Source organism: Pan troglodytes, chromosome 19, assembly GCF_028858775.2.
Source record: "Pan troglodytes isolate AG18354 chromosome 19, NHGRI_mPanTro3-v2.0_pri, whole genome shotgun sequence".
NCBI lineage: Eukaryota > Metazoa > Chordata > Mammalia > Primates > Hominidae > Pan > Pan troglodytes.
In genome coordinates, this window is record NC_072417.2 from 18,111,012 (window position 1) to 18,128,542 (window position 17,531).

The 17,531-nt window shown below is 47.6% G+C and overlaps 1 protein-coding gene and 1 pseudogene across 4 annotated transcripts in view; one reads left to right on the forward strand and one right to left on the reverse strand.

Annotated features, from left to right (window-relative positions):
* FXR2 (FMR1 autosomal homolog 2) overlaps positions 1-16,262 on the reverse strand; it is a 23,826-nt gene extending 7,564 nt beyond the window's left edge. Inside the window, exons 1-7 of one of the 4 annotated variants that reach the window (XM_016931458.3) lie at positions 15,775-16,262; positions 7,286-7,338; positions 6,834-6,927; positions 5,198-5,269; positions 4,946-5,094; positions 4,095-4,188; positions 2,593-2,709 (exon numbers count right to left, since the gene is read on the reverse strand). In XM_016931458.3, the coding sequence (XP_016786947.1) occupies positions 2,593-2,709; positions 4,095-4,188; positions 4,946-5,094; positions 5,198-5,269; positions 6,834-6,927; positions 7,286-7,338; positions 15,775-15,855 (660 nt within the window). In that variant the 5' untranslated portion in view covers positions 15,856-16,262. Of the gene's footprint in view, positions 1-2,592; positions 2,710-4,094; positions 4,189-4,945; positions 5,095-5,197; positions 5,270-6,833; positions 6,928-7,204; positions 7,339-15,774 lie in introns of those variants that run through there. The other 3 variants (XM_016931459.4, XM_016931460.4, XM_063799534.1) reach the window with 3 other exon arrangements.
* LOC112206198 (small nucleolar RNA U13) lies at positions 12,510-12,603 on the forward strand (annotated as a pseudogene).
* Positions 16,263-17,531: the final 1,269 nt, after the last annotated feature.

A 17,531-nucleotide genomic window follows, 5' to 3' on the forward strand; every position in this document is an offset into this window, starting at 1 on the left:
CCTAGCCAACATGGTGAAACTCCGTCTCTACTAAAAATACTGAAATTAGGGCCAGGTATAGTGGCTCATGCCTGTAATCCCAGTACTTTGGGAGGCCAAGGCAGGTGGATCACCTGCGGTCAGGAGTTCAAAACCAGCCTGGGCAACATGGTGAAACACTAAAAAAGCAAAAATTATCCAGACGTGGGGGCGCGTGCCTATTATCCCAGCTACCTGGGAGGCCGAGGCACAAGAATCGCTTGAACCCAGGAGCGAGAGGTTGCAGGGAGCGGAGATTGTGCCATTGCACTCCAGCCTGGGTGACAGAGGGAAACTGTCTCCAAAAAAAAAAAAAAATTAGCCAGGTATGGTAGCATGCACCTGTAATCCCACCCACCCAAAGGCTGAGGTGAGAGGATCACTTAAGCTCGGGGGGTAGAGACTGCAGTGGGCTGAGATCGCACCACTACATACACTCCAGCCTGGACAACAGACTGAGACTCCATCTCAAAACAAAAAACAAAAACAAAAAATAAAGTTTGTATCATCTGAAGGTAATGGTGAATTTTTACCTGCCAGTGCCCTGAGCAGGATCCCTGAAGAAGTCAAAGATTATCATGACCCAGAAATTGCACAGGCACAGAAAAAAGCCTCCCAAAAAGATCAATTCCCTTGATAAATGGAAATGGTATTCAAACACACACACCCTATTCACTTAGAATAGTATAATACCAACGAAAGGGAATCTGACAATTATACGATGTCAGAATTCAAAAAGATCTCACAGAAATACTCTAGTCAGGCCAGGCGTGGTGGCTGACACCTGTAATCCCAACATTTTGGGAGGTCGAGGTGGGCGGATCACCTGAGGTCCATAGTTTGAGATCAGCCTGGCCAACATGGTGAAACCCCATCTCTACTAAAAAAGACAAAAATTAGCCAGGTGTGATGGCACACACCTGTAATCCCAGCTACTTGGGAGGCTGAGGCAGGAGAATCGCTTCAATCTGGGAGGTGGAAGTTGCAGTAAGCCAAGATAGCACCACTGCGCTCTAGCCTGGGCGACAGAGACGCTATCTCAAAAAACAAACAAAAAAACAAGAAATATCCTTTTTTTCTTTGAGATGGAGTTTCACTCTTGTTGCCCAGGCTGGAGTACAATGGTGTGATCTCGGCTCACTGCAACCTCCGCCTCCCAGGTTCAAGCGATTCTCCTGCCTCAGCCTCCTGAGTAGCTGGGACAACAGGCGCCTGCCACCACGCCTGGCTAATTTTTGTAGTTTTAGTAGAGACGGGGTTTCACCCATGTTGGCCAGGCTGGTCTTGAACTCCCGACCTCAGGTGATCTGCCCGCCTCAGCCTCCCAAAGTGCTGGGATTATAGACGTGGGCTACCGCGCCCGGTCATATCTTTTCTTTGAGACAGAGTTTCACTCTTGTCACCCAGGCTGGAGTGCAATGGCGCAATCTTGGCTCACTGCAACCTCCACTTCCCAGGTTCAAGCGATTCTCCTGCCTCAGTCTCTCGAGTAGCTGAAATTACAGGCGTGTGCCACCACGCCCAGCTGATTTTTGTCTTTTTAGTAAAGATGGGGTTTCACCAGTCTCGACTCCCAACCTCGGATTGATCTGCCTGCCTCGGCCTCCCAAAGTGCTAAAGTGCTGCGATTAAAGGCGTGAGCCACCACGCCCACCCTAAAAAATAAATATTCTAGTCTAGGCTGCATGTGGTGGCTCGCATCTGTAATCCTAGCACTTTGCAAAGTACAGGCAGATGGATCTCTTGAGTCTAGAAGTTCAAGACCAAGGCCGGGCGCAGCGGCTCATGTCTGTAATCCCAGCACTTTGGGAGGCCGAGGCAGGTGGATCATGAGGTCAGGAGTTTGAGACCAGCCTGGTCAACATGGTGAAATCCCATCAATACTAAAAATACAAAAATGAGCTGGGTGTGGTGGCACACGCCTGTAGTCCCAGCTACTCAGGAGGCTGAGGCGGGAGAATCGCTTGAACCCAGAAGGTGGATGTTGCAGTCAGCTGAGACTATGCCATTACACTACAGCCTGGGTGACAAAGCGAGACTCCGTCTCAAAAAAAAAAACCATTCAGCCAGGTGTGGTGGCTCACGCCTGTAATCCCAGCACTTTGGGAGGCTGAGGCGGGTGGATCACATGAGGCCAGGAGTTCGAGGCCAGCTTGGGCAACATGGCAAAACCCCATCTCACTAATAATACAAAACTTAGCCGGGTGTGGTGGTGCACGCCTGTAATCCCAGCTACTCAGAAGGCTGAGGCATGAGAATCGCTTAAACACAGGAGGCGGGGGTCGCAGTGAGCTGAGATCGTGTCATTGCACTCCAGCCTAGGCGACACAGTGAGACTCTGTCTCCCAAAAAAAAAAAAAAAAATTGGCTAAAAGAAATTTGAAAATAATTGCACTATACCATGATAGAGCTCTGCCATCTGGAGGAGTCTGAGATAAAATAGCTGACCCAGGTTTAATTGCCCAGAAAAAGCCTTAGTCTTTGTTCTGTAAACACAAGAGCATGGGTGGAGGACAGGGTAGGAAGGGAGGAAGACAATACCCTTCAGCAGAAGGAAAAGGAGCTAAAAGTTACCTCTAGGTGCTTGGTAGCTTCTTCATTGCGGGACATAAGTAGCAGTTTGGTGCGCAGGCTTCGGAAATGCATATCACCCAGCAGAGATGCTCGCTTCACAGGGGCTTCTGTGGTTGACTGGGAGGAAACCAGTGGGAAAGTCATTAAAATTGGCTTGGAATAAACACTAAGGGAGAGCCAGGGACTAGAAATCAGGAAGCCTAAGTCCCGGGAAAAGGGTTAAGAAATGAAGCTAGGAGACCGGGCACAGTAGCTCATGCCTGCAATCCCAGGACTTTGAGAGGCCAAGGCAGGCGGATCACGAGGTCATGAGATCGAGACCATCCTGGCCAACGTGGTGAAACCCTGTCTTTACTAAAAATACAAAAATTAGCTGGGCGTGGTGGCGCATGCCTATAATCCCAGCTACTCCAGAGGCTGAGGCAGGAGAATCGCTTGAACCCGGGAGTCGGAGGTTGCAGTGAGCCGAGACTGCGCCACTGCACTCTAGCCTGGTGACAGAACAATACTCTGTCTTCAAAAAAAAAAAAGAAATGAAGCTAGGAAGGAGGAGACTCATTGTCAGTCCCACAAAGGCTGACTATCAGGGTACTGAAGGAAAATGGTTTAGAGAGAAAGCAAGGAGCAAGCATAAGGTGAGAGCTACATACTCTATTTCTGAAAGTCCAAATATCAAGAGAGGGTCTCTAACCCAGATGGCAACATGATTATCAGGTTTAAAAAAAAAAGGTCAGAGGCCGGGCGTGGTGGCTCACGCCTGTAATCCCAGCACTTTGGGAGGCCAAGGCGGGCGGATCATGACGTCAGGAGTTCAAGACCAGCCTGACCAATATGGTGAAACCCTGTTTCTACTAAAAATACAAAAATTAGCCGGGCATGTCGGGCGCGGTGGCTCATGTCTGTAATCCCAGCACTTTGGGAGGCCGAGGCGGGTGGATCAGGAGATCAGCAGTTCAGGACCAGCCTGGCCAACATGGTGAAACCCTGTCTCTACTAAAAATACAAAAAAAAATTAGCCAGGCGCGATGGCAGGCGCCTGTAATCCCAGCTACTCGGGAGGCTGAGGCAGGAGAATCGCTTCAATCTGGGAGGTGGAGGTTGCAGTGAGCCGAGATCACGCCACTGCACTCCAGCCTGGGCGACAGAGTGAGATTCCATCTCAAAAAAAAAAAATTAGCCGGCGTGGTGACGCACACCTGTAATCCCAGCTACTCAGGAGGCTGAGGCAGGAGAATTGCTTGAACCCGGGAGGTGGAGGTTGCAGTGAGCCGAGATCGTGCCATTGTTCTCCAGCCTGGGCGACAAGAGTGAGACTTCGTCTCAAAAAAAAGAAAAAAAAAAAGGTAGGGCTACCTGGGCCTGTAGGAGTCAGGAGCAATAAAGTCCTCTTGACAAATAAATATAAGCACATTTAAGCCCTTCTCTTTCTGCAAAAGGGTTAAAAAGGGAAAAAGAAAAAATGTTCAAAAGGCTTATGTGAAATTCAGGCAGAATAAACTCACCAGAATGAAGAGCTCACTGTTTGTGATGTTGAGAAAGATGCAGTTGGCTCCCAGGGCTTTCTTGAACTCTTTATGGACGTTTTCATTGGAGCAGCTGCAGAGGAAAAAAGTACTCAGAGGGCAGAATGCAGAGAGTACAGTGAAGAGTTCGGGGGAGGCTGGACATGGTGGTTTGCACCTGTAATCCTAGCACTTTGGGAGGCTAGGGCAGGATGATCACTTGAAGTCAGGAGTTCAAGACTAGCATGGGCAACATAGTGAGACCCTGTCTCTATTAAAAAAAAAAAAAATTCAGAGGAGCAGGGCTGAGTAAATAAGAAAAGAAAAGGGACTGGGCCGGGCACGGTGGCTCATGCCTGTAATCCCAACACTTTGGGAGGCTGAGGCAGGCGGATCACTTGAGGTCAGGAGTTTGAGACCAGCCTGACCAACATGGAGAAACCCTGTCTCTACTAAAAATACAAAATTAGCCGGGTGTGGTGGTGCATGCCTGTAATCCCAGCTACTCGGGAGGCTGAGGCAGGAGAATCGCTTGAACCTAGGAGGTGGAGGTTGCGGTGAGCCGAGATTGTGCCACTGCACTCCAGCCTGGGCAACAAGAGCAAAACTCTGTCTCCATAAAAAAAAAAAAAGAAAAGAAAGAAAGGAAAAGAAAAGAAAAGGGACACCACAGTTAAAGAACAAGGATGGGAAAATAAAGAAACTAAGTGTCTTCTTAGCAAGAAGGGCTCTAGTAGAGGGCCAGGGGAACAACAGAGAAAACTGCAAAGTGGGAGTGATGCCTGGGAGAAATAAAGCCAGAGATTAGGGCTGTAAAGAGGGCCCTCATTCCCACCATCCTTAACACTCACGCTTCTCTCAGATCCTCGGGCACAGCCATGGTAACCTTGAAGAAGCTGCCTTTGGTTGCAAGGGGATTGGGATTAACTGGCCGAAGTCGCTCCAGGGTAACAATTTCATTGTAGGTGGCATCACAGGCAGCATATTCAATGACATAGAACTGGCACATGGTAAAAAAGGAGAAGTTGTGGATGACCTGAGCAACTTTCTATGAATAAAATATTTGTTTCAGTAGTTCTCCAAAGGCATTCCCAGTCACTCACATCTCCCTTCATCATCCGCACCCGGGCCAGCCACCAGCCACAAGGTTCCTGTTCATTGGCTCGAGAATAAACCTAAAGAAAAGTAGAGAATCAAAGAGATATTGAAGACCACCCAAAAGCATCAAGAAAGGGATGAGGAGGCCGGGCACGGTGGGGCTCACACCTGTAATCTCAGCGCTTTGGGAGGCTGAGGCAAAAGGACTGCTTATGCCCAGGAGTTCAAGACCAGCTTGGGCAACATAAACAATAGAACAACCATTAAGATATTTGGGGCTGCTGGGCACAGTGGCTCACGCTTATAATCCCAGCACTTTGGAAGGCCAAGGTGGGAGGATCTCTTGAGCTCAGGAGTTCAAGAACGATCTGGGCAACACAGTGAGACCCCACTTCCACGAAAAAAAAGAGGCCAAGCGCGGTGGCTTATGCCCATAATCCCAGGACTTTGGCTGAGGTGGGCTGATCACCTGAAGTCAGGAGTTCAAGACCAGCCTGGCCAACATGGTAAAACCCCACCTCTACTAAAAATACAAAAATTAGCCAGGTGTGGTGGCACATGCCTGTACTCCAAGCTACACAGGAGGCTGAGGCAGGAGAATCACTTGAACCAGGAGGTGGAGGTTGCAGTGAGCTGAGACCACGCCACTGCACTCCAGCTTGGGCAACAGAGTGAGACTTCATCTCAAAAAGAAAAAAAAGATATTTGGGATGCATCTTTTTTTTTTTTTTTTTGAGACAGAGTTTCGCTCTTGGTGCTCAGGCTGGAGTGCAATGGCACAATCTCAGCTCACTGCAACCTCCACTTCCTGGGTTCAAGCGATTCTCCTGCCTCAGCCTCCCAAGTAGCGGGGATTACAGGCGCCCGCCACCACGCCCAGCTAATTTTTTGTATTTTTAGTAGAGATGGGGTTTCACCATGTTGGCCAGGCTGGTCTTGAACTCCTGACCTCAGGTGATCTGCCCCACTCGACCTCTCAAAGTGCTGGGATTTCAGGTGTGAGCCACTGCATCCAGCCTGGGATGTATCTTAAACCAAGGATACAAGAAACCAGAGGAAGGAACTAATTAAAATCAGAGGATGGCAGGGCATGGTGGCTCATGCCTGTAATCCCAGCACTTTGGGAAGCTGAGGCGGGTGGATCACCTGAAGTCAGAAATTCAAGACTAGCCTGGCCAACATGGTGAAACCATGTCTTTACAAAAATGCAAAAATTACCCAAGCATGATGGCAGGTGCTTGTAATCCCAGCTCCTTGGGAGGCTGAGGTGGAAGAATTGCTTGAACCCAAGAGGCGGAGGTTGCAGTTAGCTGAGATCGCGCCACTGCACTCCAGCCTGGGCAACAGAGCAAGACTCCATCTCAAAACAACAACAACAACAACAACAACAAAAATCAGAGGGCACTGGATTTTAGATGCCGTTACCATAAATGGAAGGCAAATCGCCTGAAACTGGGGATGTTCCTGAGAGTTTGGCTGATCACAACAGTGATAAAAGGGGAACTGTTGCATTTTACATTTCCATAGGCTACATGGCTGGATATGGCTTAGTTGGGGAGGAAGGAACATGAACCAACCAGAGAAAAGCCTAGAATCCTGGGGAAAAGTGACATTTAGAAAGGTGTACTCCACAGCCCTTACCTCCACTTCATCCCCTTCTGTGATCTCCTTATTATAGTCAGCTGGAGGTGGTAGCCGGACATCCCCAAAAGGAATTTGTCTCTCACTCTGCCAGCTATAATAGAAACAATAATATGAAAAAGCTACTCTGACTGATATGGTTGCCCATTTCTTTACAAAAGGGTTATTGCCTCAGCTGGGCGAGTTCCACCTATCTGGATAATTAGAGGCTAAACCCCAGGCCCTGCTCCATAGTAGTGTCTTCCATCTCTTTCTAGACTCTAAATACTGGGTCAAATGCCCCCACCCTCACCAAATTCTCAGCCCTTTCCTCTCCTGGGATCCATATGAGTTCCCACCCAAACCCTCAGCTCTCCCAACCTATTACATGCCTCATAGGACTCAGCTGCCCCCTCTTCTCCACTCTCCTTCTAGGACCTAGTATGCTGGATTCTCTATTCCCAAGGTCTTACTTGTTTTCAAAGAAGATGGTGACAGAGTCTTCATGGACATCCTTCACAAAGCCCTAGAATGGATTTTAGAAAAAAGCAAAAAAAATAAAATGACCTTTTACTTCCACCTTAGCCATCAAGGGAATAAGACACCACAAAACCTTAAACTTGAGTTTTAGATAGGGACACAAGTGGTGTAATGAGACAGCCTGAAAGGCTGCACTGGGGAAAGAATATGGGCAGTCAAACAGAGAACGGAAATGATATTGTCATGGAGAGGTGTATGTACCACCTGCATCAGAACACCCTGGAAACCAGTGATCTACTCAGGCTCCCACAGGGGCCTCCCTATCTGTCTGCCTCCTGTTGTGCTAAGCAGCCTGCCAGAGTTCAATTAAAATACCAACAACATTCAGCAAGGCTAAGAATATCCCATGAGACAGTGTGAGGCTGTCCTGGAACACCTAGAGGACATGAGGATCTGTCGAGAGAGAAGGGCCTACCTCCGCAATACAGCAAGAGATCTGAGCAGACTCGCCGCCCTGATGCATGGGTCCTAAGACAATAATTGGAACACTAGACAAGTTCAAAATTGTGATGAACACAATTTACAGAAGGAAAAATTAAGACTCAATTTTAAAACATCGGTTTTTTAATACTAGAATTGAATCTAGAATGACACTGATAATTTATAAAGGATAATAAAATTTATGGAAGACTCCAATCTTGATATTTTGACAAGAGCAAGAGGGATGACTGAACAGCTGATCCACCTCCTGTGGTCTGTGTCCTCACTAAGGAGGCCAAAGCCATGCATTCACCCCTATGCTCCCAATTTTTCTACCTTCTCCCTATTTTTCACATACAATTAGGGATTTCTAATTTTGAAAAAGGTCTAGCTTATGAATTTATTATTTTATCAACTGTGCTTTTGGTTTCATATCTAAGAAATCTTTGCCCAGGCCAGGCACAGTGGCTCACGCCTATAATCCCAGCACTTTCGGAGGACGAGGCAGGCAGATCACCTGAGGTCAGGAGTTCGAGACCAGCCTGCCAACATGGTGAAACCCCGTCTCTACTAAAAATACAAAAATTAGCCAGGTGTGGTGGTGCATACCTGTAATTCCAGCTATTTGGGAGGCTGAGGAAAGAGAATCACTTGAACCTGAGAGTCAGAGGTTGCAGTGAGCCAAGATCATGCCATTGCACTCCAGCCTGGGCAACAAGAGCAAAACTCCATCTCAAAAAAAAAAAAAGAAAAAGAAAAAGAAATCTTTGCCTAATCCAAGGCCACAAAGGTTTTCTCTTATGTCTTCTTCTTAAACTTTTAGTTTTTTGTTTTACATTTACATCTATAATCCTTTATTTTTAGACAGAGTCTCACTCTGTCACCCAGGCTGGAGTGTAATGGCGCAATCTTGGCCCACTGCAACCTCCACCCCCCGGGTTCAAGCAATTCTCCTGCCTCAGCCTCACGAGTAGCTGAGATTACAGGCAACCGCCACCACACCAGGCTAATTTTTTATATTTTTAGTAGAGACGGGGTTTCACCATCTTGGCCAGGTTGGTCTCGAACTCCTGACCTCAGGTGATCCATCTGCCTCAGCCTCCCAAAGCTGGAATTAAAGATGTGAGCCACTGTGCCCAGCCTATGATCCATTTTGAATTAAATTTTATATATAAGATGAGGTATTGATCAATGTTTTTTAAATTTTTAAATTTTTATTTATTTTTTTGAGACAGAGTTTCGCTCTTGTTGCCCAGGCTGGAGTGCAATGGTGCAACCTTGGCTCACCGCAACCTCCGCCTCCCAGGTTCAAGCAATTCTGCCTCAGCCTCCCAAGTAGCTGGGATTACAGGCATGGGCCACCACCCTGGCTAATTCTGTATTTTTAAGAGAGACAGGGTTTCTCCATGTTCGTCAGACTGGTCTCAAACTCCCGACCTCTGGTGATCCACCCGCCTCAGCCTCCCAAAGTGCTGGGATTACAGGTATGAACCATCGCACCAGGCCACTTTTTTTTATTTTTAATATATTTTTTAATTAAATTTTTTTTTTAATAGAGATGGGGTTTCGCTACGTTGCCCAGGCTGGTCTTGAACTCCTGGACTCAAGCAATGCACCCGCCTTAGCCTCCAAGAATGTTGGAATTACAGGTGTGACCAATGTGCCCAGCCCATTTTTTACCTAAAGATATCTTGTTCCAGCACTGTCTGTTGAAGACTATCCTTTCTGGCCAGGGGTGGTAGCACACGCCTGTAATCCCAACACTGGGAGGCCGAGGCTGGCAGATCAGCTGAGGCCATGAGTTCGAGACTAGTCTGGCCAATATGGCAAAATCCCATCGCTACTAAAAAAAAAAAATAATAATAATATATAAATTAGCCAGGTGTGGTGGCACATGGCTGTAACCTCAGTTATTCAGGGTGGCTGAGGCATGAAAATCACTTGAAGCCAGGAGTTAGAGACTGCAGTCAGTCAAGATCATGCCATCGCACTGCAGCCTGGACAACAGGGCAAACTCTGCCTCAAAAAAAAAAAAAAAAAAAGAAGAAAAGAAGAAAAGAAAAGAAAAGACTATCCTTTCTTAGCTGAATTGAACTGCCTTTTCATTTCTATCAAAAATCAGGAAGGGCAATTTAATATATAATGACAGAAGATTGGTAGTTGATGGAGGACTTTTGGGAGTGACAGAAATGTTCATTCCTTTGATTGCAGTGATGGACTCAGTTACATACATGTCAAAACTTAACAAATGGCACACTTTAAATATGTCTACTTTGTTGTATGTCAATTTCAGCTCAATAAAGATGTTTTTTAAAAAAATTAGAGAGCCCATACAACACAGGGAAACCTCACCTCTGCAAAAAATTTAAAAACTAGCAGGGTATGATGGCTTGTGCCTGTAGTCCCAGCTATTTAGGAGGCTAAGGTGGGAGGATCACTTGAGCCAGGGAGGTCGAGGCTGTGGTGAGCTGTGATTGCACCACTGCACTCCATAGCTTGGGCAACACAGCAAGACCGTGACTCAAAAAACAAAATAAATAAACAAAAATAAAAGAATTAGAGGTTTCAAAAGGCTAATACACAAGAACTATTCATGAGCTTTGCTGCTAGGGACAAAGGCTAAGCTTAGGAGAGAAAACACCAAAAATGCCCTTGGCAAATGCACAGCTCCCACCTCATAGAACTAATCAATCACAAACACTTACCAGATTGCTATTTCCTTACGATGGGAAAATCTAAGCCTGCATTTCACTCTTCATACAAGCCACCTTTCTCGTCTTTAGGGATATGTCTTGCTATAGAGGCTGCAGTCAGTCAAGATCATTCTTGACTGAATGTTCTTTCTTAGAGCCTTACTACTGCCCAAGGCTTTAATTACTACTGGTACTTCCTGGCCTCTTTTTTACCCATGCTTTTTCTTTCTCTGACATTCTCTTCTCCAGAAATGTTTTTTCTACTCTTCATTCAGATTTTTTTCCTTTTTCAAAAAGAACCTGAGTTATGAGCATGTTCATTCAGGTTTAATGCCGACTCCGACTGTTCTCAAGTCTTCTGAGGCACTTTTACTTCTACTTGCCTGGGTGTCTCTTCCCTTTTGGGTTCTTCCCTTAGCTCCTGCTCAAGTGTCCTCCCCACTCCCACAACCACTAATATTTTATCCATTCCCTCTTCTTTTCCCTGTAATCCCAACACTTGGAGGCCGAGGTCGGTAGATCAGCTGAGGCCAGGAGTTCGAGACCAGTCTGGCCAATATGGCAAAACCCCATTGCTACTATATATATATGTATACATATACATATATATACACATACATATATGTATATATACATGTATATACACATACATATATGTATATACACATACATATATGTATACATATACACATGTATATATGTATACATATACACATGTATATATGTATACATATATACATGTATATATGTATACATATATACATGTATATATGTATACATATATACATGTGTATATGTATACATATATATACATGTATATGTATACATATATATACATGTATATATGTATACATATATATACATGTATATGTATACATATATATACATGTATATATGTATACATATATATACACATGTATATGTATACATATATATATACACACACACACACATATAAATTAGCCAGGCGTGGTGGCACATGGCTGTAACCTCAGCTATTCAGGGTGGCTGAGATATGAGAATCACTTGAAGCCAGGAGGCAGAGGCTGCAGGGTCGTCTGGATTTCTAGAATTATTCCAACCAGCCTCTTCCGCTGACTTTATCCAATTCTTTACCCAAAATGTCTACTCCAAGCCTTAGAAGTAGTTTATCAAGGCAGGAGTTACACTGACAGAAAGAAGTGGAAAAGAGACAGAGATGAGAATCACTAATTTACTGCTTTTGTGGAGAGATTTCTACTCCTAGATATATTCAAATCGGCTATGCCTATGGTGTAATCCAATTCTCCTCCACCATGTTAGGCTTGGCCCCAGGGTGAGCAGCAATATTACCCTAGTTTTCCCAGCTACCATGACTTCCAAGGCAGAAATGCAAAGCTCAGAATGGAGTAATCTCTCACATTACTCAGCAGTTCAACCAAATCTCACTCAACCCTTTTATTTCCAGGGTCTTTTTCCTTCAATTAGTCTCCAAAACTAGCTCTGTCCCCAACTTCATATTCCAATCCTGTCTCTGCTCCTAAATTCCACCCATTCATCCCATACTAGTTTTTTTCTCCAAGGGTATCTGTGGTGGAAGTGAGCCCCAAGTTCTGCTCAGTCTACGCTCATTGTGAAAATAAGCAGGGGAAGGCAAGAGCAGGTGGGTGGAATGTATTAGGGAGCCACCTAGATCCAGAGGATAACTTGATTCAGTGGCCATAGCATCACCTGGCTTTGGCTTCTGGAGCCTGGCACCAAGCCAGCAGAGGAAGAGAGAGCCCCAGGTTCCTAGGTACTTTGGTTTCCTCAAATTAGAAGATATAAAATTGGTCCCCACCTTCACCGTCTTCTAGTTCTAGACTCCCAAAGCAAAGGAGGGGGTTCTAGGAGAAGAGCAGGAACAGTCTGAGTAAAAACCAAGTACTGAAGCTGAGGATGCCATGTTGATTAAGAAAGGAATGGGGATTAGGATATCCAGATGAGGTTTGGAGTAGGAAGATGGCGCCCTGGACGGTGAATACTTCATTTGGGAGAGTACAACTTAAAGAATAAAATACATTAGACCATTTTGTACGTCTTAAGCATGATGACTGAGGTTTCAAGCTCACGTGTGAGGTATGCCTCCCTCAACCCTTGTTACGGATGCCAGTCTGACATGAAAAAAAAAAAGACGGAAAAAAAGAGTAAATTCTGACAAACTTAATTTTCAGATAGCTACAAAATAACTTAGATCCCAGATCTAACATTTTATCCTTTAAGAAAACTGACGGGAGGGTGTGGTGGCTCACGCCTGTAATCCCAGCACCTTGGGAGGCCAAGGCGGGCGAATCTCTTGAAGTCAGGAGTCAGAAACCAGCCTGGCCAACATAGCGAAACCCCGTCTCTACTGAAAATACAAAAATTAGCCAGGCATGGTGTTGCACACCTGTAATCCCAGCTACTCGGGAGGCTGAGGCACAAGAATCACTTGAACCTGGGAGGCGGAGGCTGCAGTGAGATGACATCACGCCACTGTACTCCAGCCTGGATGACAGAGGGAGACCCTGTCTCAAATAAAAAAAAAAAAAGGAAAAGAAAGAAAAGAAAACTGACAACAGGGCCCAATTCTGAGAGTGGAGAAAGGGACCTTCCCAAATGTACAATTCCAGAAGCAGTGTAAATACTCCCTGACCCATCCCAAGTTTGCTGAGTCATGAATATTAAATCAGCAGCAAGGTCAAAACGGATAAGTATCTGTAGGGTACTGAGAGTGGAAGATTAGCCTGAATTTAGGGATTTGTGGTTTTTAACTCAGAAACAGGGCAGAAAATGCTAACCTGCCCAGATCCACATTACCACATTACCTGGCTTTCAGCTCAACCCCAAACTCTACTCTCTGAATCACAGTATCCTGGTCACCATCTATTCAAGTCTATCACTGCCACAGCACACAGGAGAAAGGGAAAAGATTCAGAGAGACTTTCTGCTGGACACTTATATGTGGAACGGAAAACGTGTCCCTTCCCAGCCATCTCATACAGTTCATTTGAACTGGATACCAATCTTTCCCAGCTGTGCAGGGCTCCTACGCTTCCTAGAACAAAGCAAACATCGTATCTTGATCTTGGACTCAACTTAAGAATCACTTTTCTTGGAACTCAGAATTTGGGGGTGGTAAGGACCCAGATGAAGGAAAAGATACCAAGGTAAACAGGGAGGGCCACTTTAGGAAGCTATTTCAACAAAGGTAATGCAAGTTTGGGGAAAAGGATATGAGAGACAAATGTGCTCTATCAAAAGCAGAAAGGAATTAGAGACTTTTGCCAAAGAAAACAAAAATGCTATGGAGGCAGGCTAGAAGAAAAAGTCCCAAGAGTTAGGCAAGTATGCACAAAATGACAAAAAGAGATCAGCAGGGAGCTTCCTTCAGCTAGACAGGGAATAAGGTGATTCCTGGGGATTACACAGGAATACAGAAATATTAGGAGAAAAAGCTAAAAACTTGAATTGAGAAGGTAAGTTAGACATGGGTACCCACAGTCACTGCAGAGAAATAAATCTGATGAGGGAAGTAAGGCAAAAATGGGTAAGCATGAAGAGTAAAAAATGACTACAATGGCCGGGCGCGGTGGCTCACGCCTGTAATCCCGGCACTTTGGGAGGCCGAGGCAGGTGGATCACTAGGTCAGGAGATCGAGACCATCCTGGCTAACACAGTGAAACCCCGTCTCTACTAAAAATACAAAAAAATAGCCGGGCATGGTGGTGGGCACCTGTAGTCCCAGCTACTCGGGAGGCTGAGGCAGGAGAATGGCGTGAACCAGGGAGGCGGAGCTTGCAGTGAGCCAAGATCGCACCACTGCACTCCAGCCTGGGCAATAGGGCGAGACTCCGTCTCAAAAAAAAAAAAAAAAAAAAAAGACTACAATGCACTTAGCAACTGAAGTACAGGCAGAAATCACCCAAGAGAAATTACAAGACCCTCTGCAGTTATAGAAAAATATGACTTAGAGAAGGAGTCAAAGAAAGACATTTCCAAGGGCATGAGAAACTAGAGAGGACTACAGTGGGGGAAAAAGGCCTGAGGGGAACTGAAGGAAAGGGGGAAGGGGGATCCACTCTTAACAAATGATGCCATGGGAAGGTATCTCTTCCCCAGCTCCCCAGGGTGAAATCAAAGAATGAGACAGAAATCAGGAGTCTCTAGGACAATTCCAGGCATCAAATCCAAAAGAGGTTCAGAATACCAACAGTCACACAAAGAAAAACTCTTGGGAGGCAAGAAAGGGCTCTCTCTGGCTTAATCTAAATGGGAAAAAAATGTCCTAGAAAATAGATTCAGAGCAGATAAGGAAGGTGGTATTATAAGGAGTTCTAAGGAACCAAATCCTGGGCAAAGGGGGAGGTGAAATAAGGAAGGGTCTTTGAAAGATGATCCCGTCTTCCAAAAAAGGTTGTCAGATTCCCGAACTGGGATAGTTGGCCAAGAGTCTTCAAGAAGTGGAAATCTTAAGATAAACAGAAGGGAACCTCATAAGCTTCCTTTCAGAGATCCTTTTAGAGATTATGACTATGAAGCTTACATGCCTCAAGACGAAGAAACTATATGAATGACCTGAAGGTATCTGAGGTCTAAATGAGACTTCAAATCCATTCCTGAGTAGAATGGTAGACCAGTGGGCCTTGAGATCAAGGTGTGGTGGGGTGAGAGACTTGCGAAAGATGCCACCTTACGGCTGGCTGGGAAGCAACTTGACTGATCCAACCCAGGGTTCCTGAGGTCAAAGATGCCAAACGTCGTAAATGGATCTGACCATTTCTCCTTGGCTTGGGAACCGGAATATAAGATGAAAGTGGGGTGAGTGTTCCAGAGCCAGTAGGCAGAGGCCTCTCTGAGGAAGACGAAAGGATCTGATACGGGACAGAGGGCCTTCCCAAGGGGACCGTGTGGAAGAAAGACAATTCTCCATGTGCTTGGACCGTGGGGAAGATGTGATTAAGGTCTAAGGTATGTCTTCCACCAGACAACGGACACAGTCAATTAGAAGCTGGGTAAAGGGGTCTCTCCTGCGGAGCCGGGAGCGCCAAGCCAGGGACAATAATGGCCTGAAGTTCATTCTCCCTGAGATGGGGGTAGAAGCAGGTGCAGGTGCCTTACAGGGGTCAAAAATAAGAGGAACAGGGTTCACTCTAAGCGGTCTCCCAGGGAAGGCTGCGGGTTGGAGCAAGGGTCCAAGATTCTAAGGGCCAGGACTCAGCTCCAGAAGCTCGATCCCGCCCCACGCGTTCCTGCTCCGGCCAGGGGAGGGGGCTAAGGACCGGCGTCCCCAGTCGGCGCGCCGTCTCACCTTGTAGAAGGCCCCGTTGGAGCCGCGCACCTCGACGGGCAGTCCCGGCTCCACATCCCCCCCAGAGGCCAGGCCGCCCATGGCGCCGCCACCGCCTCCGACTCCCCCGGCGGCGGCTGCAGCAGCAGTCTGAGTGCGGGCCGGGCCAGGCCCCCGGCGTCTCCCCGGAGGAGGAGCCGGAGGGGGAGCCGCGGGGGGCGGGAGCCGGGCCGGCCCCACGGCGGCCCTGCCACAGCCAACGAGCAGGGGGCCGGGGCCGGGCCGCTCCCCGTCCGCCGCCGCCGCCTTGGTCTCCGCCACCGTGAGGGAAACGGCCGCCGCCGCCGCTGCCTTCGTCACCTCAGCTTCCGCCCGCCGCCGCCCCCGCTGCTGCCTCAGTCCCGGGACCCGCTGCTGCCGCTGCCGCTCCACAGCCTCCACCTCCCCCTGCCACCGCCGCCTACTGCGCAGGCGCACCGGGCACCCGCCCGCTGCGCGCGGGGCCCCGAGGGCCACGGCGCAGGCGTCAAGGTTAGAGCCCCAGCTAGCGCCAGCCAGCGCATCGGGGCTTCCACATTCCCTTTCACTCTCTCACTCCCCCTCCTGGTCGCTTGCTAGCGCTTGCGCAGAACAAGATTAGCCTTCTTTCTTCACCGCTCCACCGCCCAGCCGCCCCGTCTCTTCCTTTCCCCGCCCCACAACACTGAGAACCAACCAATCAGGGGGAGGGAGGGGCCGGGCTCGCTCAGTCCGATTGGGCGGCGGCCGCACAGTCACACAGCGCTCAGGCCACACCCACTCCGCCGCCGCTGGCCCCACCGGGCTTGGACAAGTTAGGGATGGGCATGCGCCTGAACGACTGCTTGGTCACTTTCCCCACCTTTGTCTTTCTTGGTGCGCACGCTCCAAAAAAAAAAAAAGAAGAGGAGTCGCCGCAAGGAAAAAGGTGCTTGGTGCGCACGCGCTGAGCTTTACCCTCTTCGCGTATGCATCGCCGATATTTTAAGAATCTGTAACTCTGTACTGTAGTAGATTTAAGAGTCATGGCTCTTACCTTGAAGAGATTGTGATACAATGAAAGTTTTGGCCGGGCGCGGTGGCTCACGCCTGTAATCCCAGCGCTCTGGGAGGCCGAGGCGGGTGGATCACCTGAGGTCCTCGGATCACCTGAGGTCAGGGGTTCGAGACCAGCGTGGCCAAAATGGTGAAACCCACCCCCCCCCACCCCGCATCTAATAAAATACAAAAATTAGCCGGGCGTGGTGACACGCGCCTGTAATCCCAGATACTCGGGAGGCTGAGGCAGGAGACTACCTTGAACCTGGGAGGCAGAAGTTGCAGTGAGCCAAGATCGCACCATTGCACTCCAGCCTGGGCGACACAGCAAGACTCAGTCTCAAAAAAAAAAAAAAAAAGAAAGAAAGAATAGAAAGAAAGCTTTAAGAATAGTTTCAGACGGGCGCTGTGGCTCACTCCTGTAATCCCAGCACTTTAGGAGGCTCAGGCGGTGGATCACTTGAGCCCAAAAGTTTGACACCAGCCTCAACAGGGCGAAACCCTGTTTCTACTAAAAATACAAAAATTAGGACGGGCGCGGTGGCTCAGTCCTGTAATCCCAGCACTTTGGGAGGCCGAGATCACGGGCGGGCGGATCACGAGGTCAGGAGATGGAGACCATTCTGGCCAACATGGTGAAACCTCGTCTCTACTAAAATACAAAAAATTAGCCGTGGTAGTTCCAGCTACTCGGAAGGAGTCCCAGCTACTCAGGAGGCTGA